The 17,616-nt window shown below is 37.8% G+C and overlaps 1 protein-coding gene across 4 annotated transcripts; it reads right to left on the bottom strand.

The window, feature by feature from the left end:
- Positions 1–1,003: 1,003 nt before the first annotated feature.
- RSPH4A (radial spoke head component 4A) lies at positions 1,004–17,550 on the bottom strand. 4 transcript variants are annotated; one of them, XM_055262207.2, is made up of 6 exons: positions 16,645–17,549; positions 10,943–11,177; positions 5,568–6,308; positions 4,242–4,377; positions 3,392–3,509; positions 1,004–1,585 (listed from the first exon to the last, which is right to left on the bottom strand). In XM_055262207.2, exons 1-6 carry the CDS (start codon positions 17,325–17,327, stop codon positions 1,348–1,350), a joined length of 2,151 nt encoding a protein of 716 aa, XP_055118182.2. In that variant the 5' UTR covers positions 17,328–17,549; the 3' UTR covers positions 1,004–1,347. The 4 variants fall into 4 exon arrangements, with proteins under 4 accessions (XP_055118182.2, XP_055118208.2, XP_055118199.2 ...); XM_055262224.2 differs by having other exon boundaries at positions 1,445–1,585; positions 4,282–4,377; positions 16,645–17,550; XM_055262233.2 differs by lacking the exon at positions 4,242–4,377 and having other exon boundaries at positions 16,645–17,550.
- Between the last annotated feature and the right edge of the window lie 66 nt (positions 17,551–17,616).

The following is a 17,616-nucleotide window of genomic DNA, read 5'->3' as shown; positions in this document are numbered from 1 at the left end:
GGCAAGGTAAGTACAGACGTTGAGAACTGCCGCGTCATTTTATTTTTAAAAAACAACAGTAATGGATTGGAATTATTTTTTAACTTACCAAAATTCCTTTACCATAGAATTTGAGAAGCACTGTTCTGTGTTACCTGTAATATTTGTATCACAATACTTGCTAAATTGCAATTGATTTTACATTTCTATTTACCTTTTTATAGTTCTCTCTTCAATGAAAGCTCTATGATTTCAAGAGTAGTGCCTAGTTTTTAGTCATAGCCACAGGTATATCTGGTACATACAGGACTTAAAAATGCTTTTTTATTGAGGGAAAATAATGTTTTAGAGAAGTAGTGCTAGAAAATATAAGTCAAGTCTCTGGCTATCTCCAGCTAACCATATCTGTGCAAAGCAAATCATTTTTCCCTAATCAGTTCCAATCAATTTCTGTAGGATGAAAGAGGAGTCTGAGAAGACTTTTTGAGAAGTAACAAAAGAGTTAAAAATTTACCAGCCTGGCTAACATGGTGAAACCCCGTCTCTACTAAAAATACAAAAAAAGCCAGGTGTAGTGGCGTGCACCTGTAGTTCCAGCTACTCAGGAGGCCAAGGCAGGAGAAATGCTTGAACCCGGGAGGCAGAGGTGGCAGTGAGCCGAGATCGCACTGCTGCACTTTAGCCTGGCGACAGAGACTCCGTCTCAAAAAAAAAAAAAAATTTTGAGTGTTCTACAGCTTTAAGCAGGTGACAGAATTATGATACTATCTCAAGCAGGAAAAATGAATATATATGCTATACAGTGTTTGCACACAATATCACAGTCTGCACCATAGGTAATTAAAAAGGTTTAAGAATATATGCTGAGATCAGTTCTTACAAAGGTTAAGAATACATTACTCTAGTGACGATCAGTATTTTTTGTCTTCATACCCCTTGACACTCTTAAAAAAGTATTGATGTTTCCAAGAATTTCCTGTGGGTTATAGCTTCTAGTGTTTGTCATGTTACAAATTAAACCTGAGACCACTTACTTATTTATTTAGTTTTACCTCACCAGGACCATGTGAAACCTGAGCCCTTTTAAAAACAAGAATGTACAAGCACATATTCCATTATCCATAACCCTCAGAACAATTATGTGATTGCATGTTATTTAGCCTCTGGAAAACCCGTATCTTTCAATAAAAATGCTAATATTTCTACCTATGAAATTTCAAGCTTGATATTTTCAAGATTGACATTTTGCAGTTGAATAATTTCTTACATGTGTATGTATATACACACATACACAGAAAAGTGTAAAATTAGTCCCATATAAGGGGTGTGTGTGTATCAGTGTCACATAAAATCAGGCTAATTTTATGTTTATTTGTCATAATCATCTTCCTCATCTTCATCTTCCTCAGATTCTTCATTCTCAGCTGCGAGTAGAACTGCTTCTTGTGCAGCCCTGAAAGCCTGCTCCTCCTCCACACTAGGATCATCCATTTCTGTAATTTCTGGTCCACTGGGGTATTCTTGATAAACTGGTGGTGGAACTGGGGGTGTATAATTGTCTGGACTATACTTATGACCCCAGCCTATGTAGAAATTTTCAAACTTTCTATAAGTAAAAAAAAAAAAAAAAGAAAAAAAGATCATTATATAATTTCTCAGAAAAATTGACCCTTCTGTAATATTAAAGTGCTTAGAATATCATGGTCCTATAATTTAAAAAAGCAATACATGTAAAATGCTAGAAGTGAAATATTCCTCAATGATTCTTCTACTACAGGGAATTGTTTTCATCCAAACTGCTTAAGCTGGTTAAAAAAAAAAAACCATGGGGCCAGAACTGTTAAAATGTACCCTACACCTAGACCACAAGCAAAAGCCTTTCTTCCTTCAGTTATTTTCAGGGGAGGAAAAAAAAAAGTTACTACCTTCCACAAAGTTAGAAAGATTTAAAAATAGCTAACCGTGCAAACTCTTGGTCGGGCAAGGAGTTGGGCTTGTGGTTAGAAACCTATGTGTTACTTTTTTTAGGCATGACCATAGGCAATCACAAAGAGTTTACCTGGCACATCAGACTTGGAGTACAATGCATTGCTGTCTTTATGGGAAGTTGCAGTCAAGGACGCTGGCCCCTTTGGCTAGTCGTGCTCTTCAATGTTTGCATTCCTAGACCAGGTGCTTCCGTTCCTAGGTCTCTTTATCTGAGGCCTTCAGCAGAGGCCTTTCCAGCCCCTCCTTTCTCTGCTCTCTGTGCTCAGCACTTTTTCACTTCTAGCCCTCTCATCCTCCTCTTGGTCTCCAGGTCTGTAAAACTGCAGGAGCCGTTTGAGGATTCCCTTGTCAATGAGATGACCCCAGCACCTCCACATCTATGATAGCCATATCTGTGCTGATCCACCTGACTCTCCACTAGAGGGCCATTCCATGGGGGAAAATGGAACAGGGGGATGTCAAAGCTTTCTCTTGCTTATACTATCACAGTAAATTATTAAAGGCTTAACTCTCATTTTTAGCTTGTTCTTGCTTTAATGGCTACTCTAACACCTGGCCGCTCAGCTTTCTCTCCAGATAAGCTAAGCTTCTGACACTGGGTTATTAGGAAAGAAATGGAAACATAAGACAAATAGAAGTATGTTCTAGGTGAGGGATAAAATTATTTTTAGTGTCCTCTTGATCTTAAGTCCTTTGAAAGTGATGGCCTAAATCATATTTTAATTATCTTTTATCAAGATTTCCAACAAAAATGATCTGAGATTTAAACTAAACACTGCTTAGAAATACCTCCATTAATCTACTAAGTGAATAAGTCATTACCCAAATAATCATTGATGAAAAACCATATTTTATTTCAACAAATTGGATAATTAAGATGAAAGGGTAGAAGTCTGAATTACTACTTAATGTCCTGAATTTGATGTTTTATTGTGTATCACAGATGTTATTTTAATAAATTTTATGCCACACACACATAATATGCCAAAGATGAGTTAAAACGATAGTAGCAGCTGGGCATGGTGGCTCAAACATGTAATCCCAGCACTTTGGGAAGCCAAGTGGATCATGAGATCAGGAGTTCAAGACCAGCCTGGCCAACATGGTGAAACCTTGTCTCTACTAAAAAAAAAAAAAAAATACAAAAATTAGCTGGGCATGGTGGTGTCTGCCTGTAATCCCAGCTACTGGGAAGGCTGAGGCAGGAGAATGGCTTGAACCCAGGAGGCGGAGGTTACAGTGAGCCGAGATCATGCCACTGCACTCCAGCCTGGGTTTCAGAGCAAGACTCTGTCTCAAAAAAAAAAAAAGGAAAAAACAAAACAAAGAAACAACGATAGTAGCTTAACATTCTAGTGGTTATTTATAATTTCTAGAGCTTAACTAATCATAGAAATGGCTTTGTAAGTGGTCAGATACTTACTTGCCGTTGGAGAAGGCATATGCTCCAGGCCAAAGGTTAGATTGAAGGACTGCAATAGCATATTGTGGAATGAGATTTGAGGATAACCGTGTTGTCCAGGGGGGTATATTCTGAATCTCTGGAACCCAAAGAGAAATGCAAAAGCTTAATTCCTAACTAGACAAGAATCTACTGTGTAAGCTATTTTTATAAATCCACACACACACACATGCATGCACACACACAGATACACACATATTTGATATAGAAACAAAAAACACCAGCAGCTTAACAAAATCGGGAGGGTACTTCATGAATGTTTTGGAACAATGGAATTTGAAATATACATCTCCATTTTTGCAACCAAGACAAGAATTTTTATTAAGGGAAAGGAGGCTAACGTGGTAGAGTGAGTAATATTTGATGGCCCAATGAAAGGTACATCATTAATATGAATAAGATCAAGGGTTGCAAGCACAAACACTCCAAAACTGAAGGGAAAGAAACAAGAATATAGGAATGAGAGTAAAGTTTTTAAAAACCAGGACCCAGAATATTTATGCCATTTGTTTATGGTCTGCAGAATGCAAGACAAGAATAATAAAGGAGACAATTGTCAGCATTTCCAGAAAGCGCTACAGCCAACTTATGTTTCCTGTCTGCATGACTCCTTCAACCTCTGTCAGAGAACATTGATGTGGCCAGCTACATTCTTCACTCCCTATCATCCCAGAACATGAATGGGAAGAGGATGAGACCTTGGCTCCTGTCCACTTTTTAGAGGTTTCCGACTCTCATATTTACTATATAACACACACAGTATATTATATTGTTTGTGTGTCTGTGTGTGATAATAGTTACGTAAAATAACCTAAATCTTCAGAGATTGGTGTCAAAAGAGGAGGCCCCACTTCCTGTTCTATGTAGTCAGGCTCTTCTTTTTCTTCATCTTCTTCCTCTTCTTCTTCCTCATTTTTTTGTATGGAGTTGAACCAATTACAGCGACCCTGGGAATGAATGTTGCAAGATTTAGTAGTCTAATGGGGACCTTAAAATTTCAGAATATTCATTTGAATTGATCAGGATGAAGTGTCACTCTGTGGGAATTTAATCAATTATTCATTCATTCATTCTACATACATTTTCCAAGTGCTATTTTGATCTAGGTTGTTTCAAGGAAAGGACCGTGCTATTTATTTTAAGAATTTGCCAAATTCTTGAAGTCACAGAACGTGTATTTTAAAATTATCACTTATATTTTAAAATTAGCAGAACCTTAGTGAAAAAGGTAAGAGTGTATTTTACTGGTTTGTGGTAAATAATTTATGTTGAGAGAGCTAAAGCTATTATGTTTATTATTATTAACAATAACATTTAAATGTGGTAAGATTATTTATGGAGGTTTAGGGTTTATAATGTCTCATTTAGTTAACTCTTATGTAGAGAAAGCTAAGAGTATCTCTTATCTAGACCAAAGTATAACGAAGATTTTCTACCTGCAGATGAGGTAATATAGCACAGGGTTTAAGTGGATGCACTGGGTCCATTCTGTGCAGCCTCACATCTGATTCTGTTCGTTACTAGCTATGTTCCTTTTGTCACATTTCCTAAACTGTCTTTCAATTTCCTCATATGAAAATTAAGGATAATAATACTATTTCATGGGGTTGCTGTGAAGATTAAATCTTATACACACACACACAAACACACACACACCTGGCACAATAGGTGTTACATAACTGCTATATAGCACTGTTTCCTTGTTTTTTTGTTTTTGTTACAATCCCTTATTGTTCTTGGCATAAAAGCTACATGTATTATAGAGATAAAATTAAAGAACTATTTTCAAAATTAATGTACCCATCTATATTAAACATGTAAAAAATTAATTTCAGAACACACAAATCTAAATCTGTACATCATCTGTCAAATGCTCCGTAGAAGAATGTGTTTTATTTTCAAATAGAAAATAAAGTCTGTTTGGAGATCCCTGGGACCTTCAGTTATATAGACAATTATATAGACACTGGCAATTGTATATTACTCTGCATTTTTGGCTGTGTTTTTAATTATCTCTTTTCCTGCCTACTAAATAGAGTCCAAAGGCCTTTATTTTGTATGTCTTTGTGCATTATAGTGACAATTTAATGAATATATGCCTAATTACCTGATAGATTGAGAATTGCAAAGCTCCTACCTGAGAGAGAATATGCTGTACATGATGAACCCAATTGGATAGGGATTCTACTAGATCAGTCACTTGGATGCCTTCAAAATCAGGGTTTTCCTCAAAGGTATTTCGCCCACTTTCTACCTCTTCCTCCTCCTCTCCTTCCTCTTCACCAAACTGATAAAATCCTAGAGGACTGACGTGGGTTCCTGCTGAAATTCGGGCAATTTGCGCTCTTAAATAATTACTCTCATTTCCTGGGAAAGGTGGGTAGCTTATGATGGGAGCATCCAATCGCCCAGTGAAAAATTTCTTGATTTTTCTTGCAATAACAATTTGTGCAGGTATAACTGGTGGTAACTTCACCCATGGTCTTCCTGGTTCATTGCAAACAAAATAGACATATTTGTTGGCACCTGTTCTACTTTCTTCTTTTGGTATAGCCTGTGGGGCCTTGTAAAAGGACTTTGGTAATTCATCTTCCTCATCTTCATCAGCTTCACTTTCTCCATTGTCCCTCTCTTCAGCTACATCTTCCTCTTCCACTTCCTCTTCATCTTCCCCCTCACGAAATTCCACCTCAGCTACAATATAATTCATTTCCAGACCCAAGATCTTTCCCCAGAAGCGGCATCTTTGGATTGGGTGGGTGTCAGTAAGCTGCTTGAGGGCAAGAAATATGCGGTATGTCTCATCTGTGCCCAAACCAACTCCAGCTTGTTCAAAATAAAAAGCTGACTCCATTACATTTGGGAGAGCGTTTCCTGCCTGGGGAAACAAAGCTGTGGTTAAAATTTATCGATAAGACAAATGCTTGCTTCCCTTGTCTTTTTTATGTATCTCGATATTCTACTTTCTCCACCACTTCTTTGACATCTCTCTCAAGATTTAGATCAAATTGGCTGGGCGCAGTGGTTCACGCCTGTAATCCAAGCACTTTGGGAGGCTGAGGCGGGTGGATCACCTGAGGTCAGGAGTTCGAGACCAGCCTGGCCAACATGGTGAGAACCCGTCTCTACTAGAAATACAAAAGTTAGCTGGGCATGGTGGTGCGTGCCTGTAGTCCCAGCTACTTGGGAGGCTGAGCCAGGAGGATCACTTGAACCCGGGAGGCGGAGGTTGCAGTGAGCTATTGCACCACCGCATTCCAGCCTAGGGAAAAGAGCAAGACTCCATCTCAAAAAAACAAACAAAAAGATTTAGATCAAAGTATGATAATTCCTGAATTTCTGTTCTTCTCTCATTATTTATAAATGTAGCTTCTCTTGTATCTTATACTCATTAATGTATAATAGCTACCTTGTTTATATGTATATCTTAGGTAGAGAAAGTTTAATAATTACTATGAATAATAAAAATTCAACATTCCTATTTTATAAAAAATATTTAAGTGACTCCCTTACCATCCTAAAATAAGATGTAGAATAACTATGTACACATATATTTAGAACAAAATGTGGTTTTACATATGTCTATATTACTATATATCTTTAAAAATAAACATTTATTAAGTACATGGTTTTATATTATAGGATCACTAAAAATTAATATAGTATCCTGTATAATGTAATGTGTGGAATAAATAAAAGGAACATATAATAAAGTGCTCATGTCTATACTTGAAGACATAATGTAGTCAGATGCTCCTCCTACTTATAATAAGTTATTTTGAATTTAAAATAATGAGAAAAATAAAAAAATTCCACAAAAGAAATACAGAGAAATGAATAAGCAGAGTCTCAAATGGACCATAGAAACACATTTGTGAAGGCTGGGCATGGTGGCTCACGCCTGTAATCCCAGCACTTTGGGAGGCCGAGCCAGGTGGATCACAAGGTCAGTAGATGGAGACCATCCTGGCTAACACAGTGAAACCCCGTCTCTACTAAAAATACAAAAAGTTAGCCGGGCATGGTGGGGAGCACCTGTAGTCCCACCTACTCCAGAGGCTGAGTCAGCAGAATGGCGTGAACCCCGGAGGTGGAGCTTGTAGTGAGCTGAGATTGCACCACTGCGCTCCAGCCTGGGCGACAGTCTCAAAAAAAAAAAAAAAAAGAAAAAGAGAAAAAGAAACACATTTGTGAAAAAGTAGGAAAGAACTTCAACTATAGGTCAAGATAACTTGCAAGAGAAACCTTGACCTTCAACATGAAGAACTTGAGAGCTCTGCTCTTCTTACAAATGATATGCTCTTATAATTGTAGTGTCAAAATAAGTATGATGACTTTTTAAAATCCTCATTGCCTTGATGTAGGACTGCAAAAGTCTTTCCTTGACATTTGCTGTACCACTCACTCTTGATCCTACTTGGCCCTCTAGAACTATTTCATCTTACGTCTCCTTAATTGCTCCCTTATTTCTTGAGCTCCAAATGTCGATGTTGTCAAAATATCCTTTTCACTTATCGCATCTCTCAACACTTTATGCTTGGAAGAGTTCACAACACTTCAAGTGATAAGTGGCTGTTTAAAGTTTCTCTAACTCTGACTTTTCTCCCATATTCTACACATATTTCTAGCCACTTCTGAGAAATTTCACTTGAGTATTCTAAAGATACCTCAGTTTAATATTTAATTCACATTTATTTCAAAGTTTTCTCTTTTTTCTATATACTCTTTCTTCACCAGTGACATCTCAGTTTCTCACACCAGAAAGTTCGGTCATCCTTGCCTCCTCTGACTCCCTTGACCTTCAATATTTAAGTAGTTAGATTCCTATTGATTCTAGCACATAAAAATTTGTTGGCATTATTTCCTCCTCTTGTATTCATTTATGCTGTATTAGTCACCATCCTCACTACTTGCGCTATAGCAGAAGGCTTCTAACGCTCTCCTCCTGGCCCCATTCTACCTTTCTTTTTTCATTATCTTTCATATTATGATCAGAGTTAACTTTCTAAACCAAAAGTCAGATCATTCTATTCTCTATTTAAAAACTTCTTACTGTTTACAAGAAAGAAGTTACTTATCAATGCACAAAGAACAGTCTGGCTTTAAGCACTCTGTTTGCTTCATTTCCATCACTCACTCCCTCAAACCCACATCGACTTTTCCAAACATTAAATAATCTCTCCTAATTATTTTATTGTTCTTTTTTCTAAGAATTTAATTTCTAAGAGTCTTCACCTGGTGAACTCCTGCTTATCCTTCATGGCCCAAATGAAATATTACCTCCACTAAAAAGCCTTGCCCAATTACCCATAGCAGAGTTAGTTGTTCCATTCTGTCATTTATCGTGTTGTCAAAACAATATATTAACAATTGCTATTAAGTTCCTATTATAAGCCAAATTCTTTATATATACTACGTCTATCCCTCAGGGTTTTGCCACTTGATTATCCTTAAGGCTTGGAAAGTTTAGCCTCTTGCTCAAAATCACACAACTAGCAAGCTAGTTGAACTAGGATTCTAGCTCAGATCTGGCTACCTCCAAAGCCCATGTTTACTCCATCATATGAGGCTGTCTCTTTATTGCACTAATCAATTGGCTTTCCAGTCTTTTTTGCCTTTCTCTAAATTGCAAGCAACTTAAAGTCAGAAAAGTCTTTTTCCCATGTATATCTCAGTACTTGGTATACAGTAGTCACATTGTGTATGAATAAATGGGTGAATGAATAAATGAATGCTGAAGACCAAGCAAACAAATTCTGGTGTGGTCAAAGGCAGGAATAAAAACATGAACGCTCTAAACATATAAGTCAGGGACAGGGTTGGTCATATAGCTCATATTTCAATGCATCAGAGAGACCTGTCTCTCTATCTGTTCCTGCATCTTTTTACTTTCTGAGGTGGAGCTTTTAATCTTCACCTGATGACTCAGCTGTTCCAGGCTCTAAAGTCAATCTTATCCCTTATTAGGAAGATGTATGGAATCTAGTTAAAGGGCCCAGGTCCCATGATCAAAACAGCTTATTTATATTCTCAACCTGTATCCTAGTTTTAGGATGCAAAGCCCTACCTTGTAATTCTGTGCCTATAAAGGGCATCCATTCTTACCCTGGGGTCTGAACTTTCTTTGATTAACTCCTGCATGAGAATGCCTGCCTATCTGCCTCATCTCCATATGCTGTTTGCTCCCAGACTCATCATCACTGGATATGGCTACATAACCAACTGCCACCTTGTTGAAACTGTCCAATGTCAACTCCTCGACACCTATCACCTGTTCCTTCTGTATGAGTACTACAGATCTTACTGCATCAGTTAGGTCTCTCCTTATAGGCTGCTTAGCCTAGAGAAAGCATCTACTGTCTCTTATCTTTTCCCTGACAGAGCGCTGTTTTGAAAATACCTTATTCCAAACATCAAATTTGAAAGTATATAGACCCATCTTAAATAATCTAGTGGTACACAATATAAGTTCAGCAGATGTGTACAAATTACAAGTATATGAGTATTTAGGAAACAGAATAACCAATACTATTTTGAAATATTTGAAGTTAAAATTTCTGTGATGTATTAGATTTTATTTTCTAATTATAGCTTTTTTCAACCTCTGTCACCAACTTTTTCCCTAAATATTTTCAAAATTTTGTCTATGAAGATTTTAAAAAGTATTTTACTCCTCTCCTCTTGTATTATGTCCCATCGATGTAATATACATAATATCAAGTCATAATATAAGGAGTTTGTCTTAGAAGAAAATACAAATGATATTAGAAGTGCTTCTAAATTTTCTAATAAACATGGAACTTGATTTAAAACCTGATTTTTAATTATCTAACATTTATTCATTATTCAACAAATATTTAGCAAAAAATAGCTATACATCCAGATCTGTACCAGGCACCTTGGAGAATATAAAATGTGAAGAAATCCTTTACTCTAATGTCAAGAAGCTTAGCATACAAACATATAACAATCTGTTATAGCTTGCAAAATACTAAGACACAGTATGAAAAAAACAAGAAATCCCTAATCAAGGAAATGAGCAGTGTGAAATGAGTTTGAGTAAAGAAGGCTTGAAGATATTTTTTAAAAATAAGATGTAAATACTATGTAAGAAGCTATAAGGGCCAGGTGCAGTAGCTCACGCCTGTAATCCCAACATTCTGGGAGGCCAAGGTAGGCAGATCACTTGAGGTCAGGAGTTTGAGACCAGCTTGGCCAATATGGCGAAACCCCGTCTCTACTAAAAATACAAAAATTAGCTGGGCATGGTGGCACGTGCCTGAAGTCCCAGCTACTCAGGAGAATTGCTTGACCCTGAGAGGCAGAGGCTGCAGTGAGCCAAGATTGCGCCATTATACTCCAAGCCTGGGAGCCTGTCTAAACAAAAAACAAAACAAAACAAAAAAACAAAAAAAAGCTATAAAATACAGTTGATATGAATTTAAAGCCACAGCCATTCGTCCCAAATAAAATCCTAAGATTTAATTATTAAAATTTATAGTAGTGACTTACTATTTCATCTTCCAATTCTTGGTCAACTCCTTCCAAATGTCCCTGGAGAAAAAGAGCCTTTTGCTTTTCTGCTATTTCATATGTTGGAAGCAACTCATTCTCATTTTGGAATGCATCAAATTTTTTACTAAAATGTGCCATCTTCACATCTTGGCTAATATTTTCAAAGATGTCAACAGCATTTTCAGGACGCTCATTTAATATCTTGGTCAACATATTAGAAAGATGATCATATCTATCCAAACAGAGAAAATTCCAGATAATATACATGTCAAGAGCATTTGAAGAAGCATTTTTCTTTGACATTTCTGGGGTCATTAGATAAATATAGACATTAAATGAAAAAGAAAAAAAACAAAATATATAGCTTAGGTCAATTAATAGGAAGTAGGCAATTATTGAACAACTATTTGCAGACTCAGTTTGTTTTTAAGGAACTTCAATAACTTGAAGTCTCCAGAGATTTTCAGAGGATAAACACTTAAGGTAATTTCTACTATGCCAGAAATAACTTATCCTAGAGTTTTCCTTAGGAAATGATTCCAATATGATAAGGATGTTTACGTTATTAAAGAAAAACATTTTAGAGCACAATACATATTCCACATCAGGTACATTTTCACATTTTATTTCTGAAATTACAATCTTTTGGTTATATATTTAAAAGTGATTAACATTTTTCACTTTTTATCATAACTTCTCTTCCATTCCCCTTCCCTTCCCCTCACCAAATCCAATTTGATTTCTAATCCTGTTGACTCTGTCTTTAAGATCTGTTCTCTTCCTTTCCATTTTATTTTTAAAGCCAATTGTCTACTTCAGTGCTTCTCAGACCATCTTGCATTTCATATTGTAACATCCACTTACACACAACAAATAAAGTGCCATTAAATATTACTTACCTTTATTGAAATGTGATACACTCTAATATTTTGTTCTATTCTATTAGAAACACTGCCCTGGATTTTTACTTCATAACTGAATTAGTGAAATTGCCTCTATCCTCTCAGTAATTAATTACATTTTATATATAACTGCTAGTGTTTGCTTTTTCAAATACCAGAATTACAAAGGGAATTTTAAGAGGCCAAAATGTTTGTCAAAGCATCCTTGTGTCCTGTTAAAGTGCTCTTTTCTTGAGAAAAAACTCCTCTGTTCAATGTGGAAATTGTATAAATTGCTTCTCTGGTGGATATGCATCATATCTCCCCAACTTTGTTTCTAATTATTAGTTCAATTAGATGTTCTAATAAAGATTACTTTCATACATTTGCTAAGTTCTACCTGGGAGCTTTTGCTTGCTGTGAACCATATATATAATTTCTCTCAAAAAATAATTTAAAACTCCTTTCATTCTTAGGGACTTAGCACTTAAGTCATTCCCCAAAATCATCCTTCCCCAGTTCAGAGGAGTTCTTTCTGAGAACAATGATATGCTGCTCTGAAATTTTATACATTATATATTTCCTGTTCAGCAACTGCAGTAGGTTCTTCACAGCCAAGCTTAGGATTTTATATATCTCCTCTCTTATTATAGTGAAACAAAATAAATAGTTGTTCAATAATTGTCTATTTTCTATTAATTGACCTAAGCTATATTTTTCATTTTTTCTTTTTCATTTAATGTTTATATTTATCTAATGACCTCAGAAATGTCAAAGAAAAATATGTATATTATATGGGAGATGAATGTAAAGGGCAGTTAAAAATATTATACAGTATTTGAAGAATATAAAATTCCTTCCTCAAATAATTCTTGTAAATGAACAGAAATGTTTTGACTAGGAGTTTCTTTAAAACTTCATCAAGCTTCCTTAATATTCATGCACTGTTGGAATTCATGGAGAAGGCCGGGAGCAGTGGCTACCTGTAATCCCAGCACTCTGGGAGCCTGAGGTGGGTGGACCACCTGAGGTCAGGAGTTTGAGACCGGCCTGGCCAACAAGGTGAAACCTCATCTCTATTAAAAAAAAAAAAAATTAGTCAGGTGTGGTGGCAGGCACCTGTAATTCCAGCTACTCGGGAGGCTGAGTCAGGAGAATCACTTGAACCCGGGAGGCGGAGGTTGCAGTAAGCCGAGATTGTGCCACTGCACTCTAACATGGGTGACAACGTGAGACTCTGTCTCAAAAAGAAAAGAAAAAGAAAACTCATGGAGAAGACTCCAGACTAAAAACACTGCTGGTTATCGAGCAATAGCTGGGTTAATAATGAAAGGGTTTGATTTGCTTTGGTAGCAGCTGTGGATGGCATCAAATCAGGGACTCTCCGTCCAAATTTTCATTTTATTTTTCAGTTTTCAATATAATATATATATGTGCTTTATTCAAGTCTACACCTGAAAATGCCTTTGTGTCAAATTATGAAATATATGTATTAGGTTTTAATTTACAATTATAGTTTTTTCTATTGGGAAGAGTAATTATTTTTAAAAAATGGAAGAAAAGGAGGAAGCAATTCTTTCCTACAGCCTGTTAGTTCAATGATGAAAAACCATTTTCAGATTCCATATTTCAGTCAAAGATTGTTTAAATTGCCATGAAAAATAGCTTTTATGGCTGTCAAATTAGATCTGCATATAAGAGATGGAGTTAAAGTAATCTTTTACTAAACAATTTTAAACTGCAGGCACTAAAGTACTTAGAGGATAACAGTGAATATTATGGAAGATATTCACTTACCTCAGAGACAGCATTTGGAAATAAAATTAAATTTAGATATGTAAGTAATATCAATTATAAAATAATTCAATAAAGAAAATTTTGTCATGTTTTCACATTCAGTTTTAAATTGTTAGTGAACTCACAAGTATTTGTAATGTGTTCCTTTGCAATTTTAGCAGTTTGTAAATTCATGCTTGCTATCTAACATAGGGCATTATGACAAGAAGTTTATATCAAAAATTCAAGTAGAGTCCACTATGGGGTAGCAAATTACATTCTTGCAGCTTAAGTAAATTGTAGTTTAAAATATTAACTAATAGGCCGGGTGTGGTGGCTCACACCTGTAATCCTAACACTTTGGGAGGCCGAGGCAGGCAGATTACGAAGTCAGGAGATCAAGACCATCCTGGCTAACACGGTGAAACCCTGTCTCTACCAAAAATACAAAAAAATTAGCCTATGTGGTGGCGGGCGCCTGTAGTCCCAGCTACCCGGGAGGCTGAGGCAAGAGAATGGCATGAACCTGGGAGGCAGAGCTTGCAGTGAGCCAAGATCGTACTACTGCACTCCGGCCTGGGCAACAGAGTGAGACTCCATCTCAAAAAAAAAAAAATTAACTAATAAATAATATTTCAAACTGATCTCACATTTCATGAGATTTCTCACATCATACATTAATTTTTTAATTCCTTAGACTTTAAAATTATATCTCATATATCTTAAAGCCTAGTAATAGCTGTAAATATTTGCCACATTGTAGATTCAGTAGGCATTTAATTAATATTTACTGATTAATCAGGAAGCACTCCAATAGATCATGGTGAGAACTTGGGAATTATGATTTATGTACATTGGTTTTCATCCACAGTTTCTGACTCATAAGTCTCATACCGCTTTTCATTTATCCCCAAGATAGGCCTTAGAAACTAAAAGTATATACTCTAATGTTTCTCCATGTCTGGCCATAATGAAATTCTCTAACCTACTTTGTCTGATTGATGGTCATAAGACCCCCATTTCAAAAGAGGTCCTGCCCCATATCAGGGAGGAAAGAATGTTCCACAGAAAGGCCAAGAAGAATCTGGTTAGGCCTTGCTGGGTTTCCCCACTCAGTCTATTAGCATTAGATTATACCCCTTTTCTAAGACACAGTCATCAATCATACCTATCCAATAACATCTCCATAAAACGCCCAAGAGAACAGGTTCAGGGGAGCATCTGATAGCTGAACACATGGAGGTTGCTGGACGGTGGCCTTCCCAGAGAGGGCATGGAAACTTTGCACTCCTTCCCCAATACCTCTTCATATGCATCCTTTGTAATATCCTTTATAATAAACCAGTAATCGTTAGTGTTTCCCTGAGTTCTGTGAGCCACTCTAGCAAATTAGTCAAACCCAAAGACGGAGTTGTGGGATCCCTGGTTTATATCTGGTTGGTCAGAAGCACAGGTTAATCAGCCTGGGGCTTGTGATTGGCATTGGAAGTGTGGGGCAGTCTTGTGGGATTGAGCCCTCACCTGTGGGATCTGATGCTATCTCCAGGTGGATATGTCAGAATTGAATTGGAGGACACCTAGTCGGTGCCCACTGCAGAAGTGATTGCTTGCTTGTGGATAGGAAAACAGAACCCCAGACATTTTGTCACAGAAGTCTTCTGTGTTGAGGCTGGGCACAGTGGCTTACGCCTGTAATCCCAGTTATTTGGGAGGCTGAGGTAGGAGAATCGCTTGAACCCAGGAGGCAGAGGCTGCAGTGAGCTGAGATGGCGCCACTACACTCCAGCCTGGGTGACAGAGCTGACTCCATCTCAAAACAAAGACAAAACCAACAGCAACAACAAGAAGTCTTCTATGTTGGTTGTTGTAGAGTAAGAGAATAGAAAAAGCATTCATTTCTTCTTAATTAATAGTTGCTAGCATTGTGCTACCACTAAGTATATAGTGGTATACAAAATTCAGAGTCCTTGCTCTCTGGGGGCCTGCAATCTAGTGGGAGAGTCAGATATTAAAATATAAGTTTATCTATCTCTCTGTATAAAAAATTATAAATGACATTAAATGCTATGAAGGAAAAGAATAAGCTTTTTAGTAGTGTTCCATGGAAGTTGAGTTCTGAGGAATGAGGAGCCAGCCAGACAAAGACTTATAAAAGAAGCCTTCTGGGCAGAGGGAACAGCCACGGGGCTGGAGCTTAGTGATGGAGAGAGAGGTAAGAGTCGGTAAGTGTTGTCAGCCACTGGAATCTTGAGCAAATTAGGTTCTCCATGACTTGGTCTCCTCATTTACAAAAACAAATGAGTTGTATTAGATGTTTTCCAAAAGCCCTTCTAGCCCTAAAATTCTATTGACCCTATCATTATGTAACTCTGGAAGCAAAAATCTATAGAAATCTATACATGTCATAAGTTCTAAAATTAAAGCTATAATGGGATGGGCAGAACATATGTAGACTATTGATCATCACATTTTAAGAGACTTGGATAAAATGGCATGTGTTCCAGGTGGCTTGTATAGTGACCAATTCTCCGAGTTTGCGAGGACTAAGGGGTTTCTTAGGATAAAGAACTTCTAGCGCTCAGCCAAACTGAGATGGTGGTCACCCTAGCACCGCCTGGGTTGGGAACTCAAAAGCCATGCAAGCAATAGCATCTACAGATGAGAGACATGTGATTGCTTTCACTGGTAGACAATTATTTTTCACAAGCATCCTGGAGAGATGCTTGGACTTTATGGTCTTTATGGTCTCTTTCAAGCCCGAGATTCCATAATTCCTAAGTTTTATTTTTTTGTGTGCCTAGGGTCTTTAAAGAAGCTGGAGGAAAAGGAAAAAAAAAAAGGTTAAGAAAAAGAAGGTATAAGAATCTCCATTAATGACCTGTTTTGAGTCATGTGATCCAGAGTTATGTCATTAACTCTCTTTTACTAATACAATCTTTCAAACATACTTCGATTCACCCACAGAAACACACTCTCACACAGAGATACTCACACACCCTCTTGCTTTGCCAAACTTTTATCTTTTTTCCCTCTGAGACTTACAGATTAAAGCCCGAATTGCTACTAGTCTTCAGCAGGTAAGCCTTAGCATTCTGAATGGTGATCTCAAGCATGCTGGGGGCCACTTCAGAGCCCCCAGGCGCCGGCTGCTGTAAATCATAGTCACTGTTTGAGTCTTCCTCCTGAAAAACGTCAAATCTCAGCTCTTTCTGTTTAGCGTTGTTATAGCTCACGTCCTTTCGTCCACACAGGTGGGGTTTGGGTTGCTGAGACTGTTGAGAGGTGTTTCCCTCTGACTGGCTTGTGTGATGAGGAGTTGATTCTCTTTTATCAGATGACTGTTCCAAAGGATCAGGATAAGGTGTCCCAGCTTCAGGAATCACACTCGTGGTCCTGTCTGACTGAGGTAGTGCCGCGAGGTCTTGTCTGGCCGGAGCCAGGGGAGAAGGAGTGGAAGAGGGCTCCTGCGGAGAGACAGGAGCAGGTGATGATGTTTCTGGTCCTGCGGGGCCACCCAGAGGCGTCCTGGCTCTAGACTGCGGGCTCCAAGGACGGCTGCTTCGGGACTGGCGTTCAGTTTCTGGCCCCTGCTTCGCCTCCAAGGGCTCAGACGACTCAGGCTCAGAATATTGGGGAGAAGCTGCTGTGTTTCCTTCCCATGACCGCCTTGTTTCCCCTAGTTCTTGGTTTTCTTTTTCTTGCTTCGGGGAGGTTGAGCCTTCCATGGAAGCAGTTCGAGAAAAAAATGTTCTGGATGAAAGGGGCGTGAAAATATGGAAGAAGGCAATTCAGTTAAGTTACTTTGCCGCGGTCTCTTAAGCGATTTCTGGGTCCTGGTTGCTCTGTGAGTTGCTGCGTCCTATCTCCATAGCAACCCCAGGCCGGGTTCCTCTCGGAAAAACACACCGCGCCTGTCGCCAGGATTCGAGGGCGGAGACTAAGAGAGAGAGAGAGAGAGAGCGCGCGAGAGAGAGAGAGAGAGAGAGGGAGGGAGAGGGGGAGAGAGAGCGAGAG

Source organism: Symphalangus syndactylus, chromosome 2 (genome assembly GCF_028878055.3).
Source record: "Symphalangus syndactylus isolate Jambi chromosome 2, NHGRI_mSymSyn1-v2.1_pri, whole genome shotgun sequence".
NCBI lineage: Eukaryota > Metazoa > Chordata > Mammalia > Primates > Hylobatidae > Symphalangus > Symphalangus syndactylus.
This window is presented reverse-complemented; position numbering and strand designations above follow the sequence as displayed.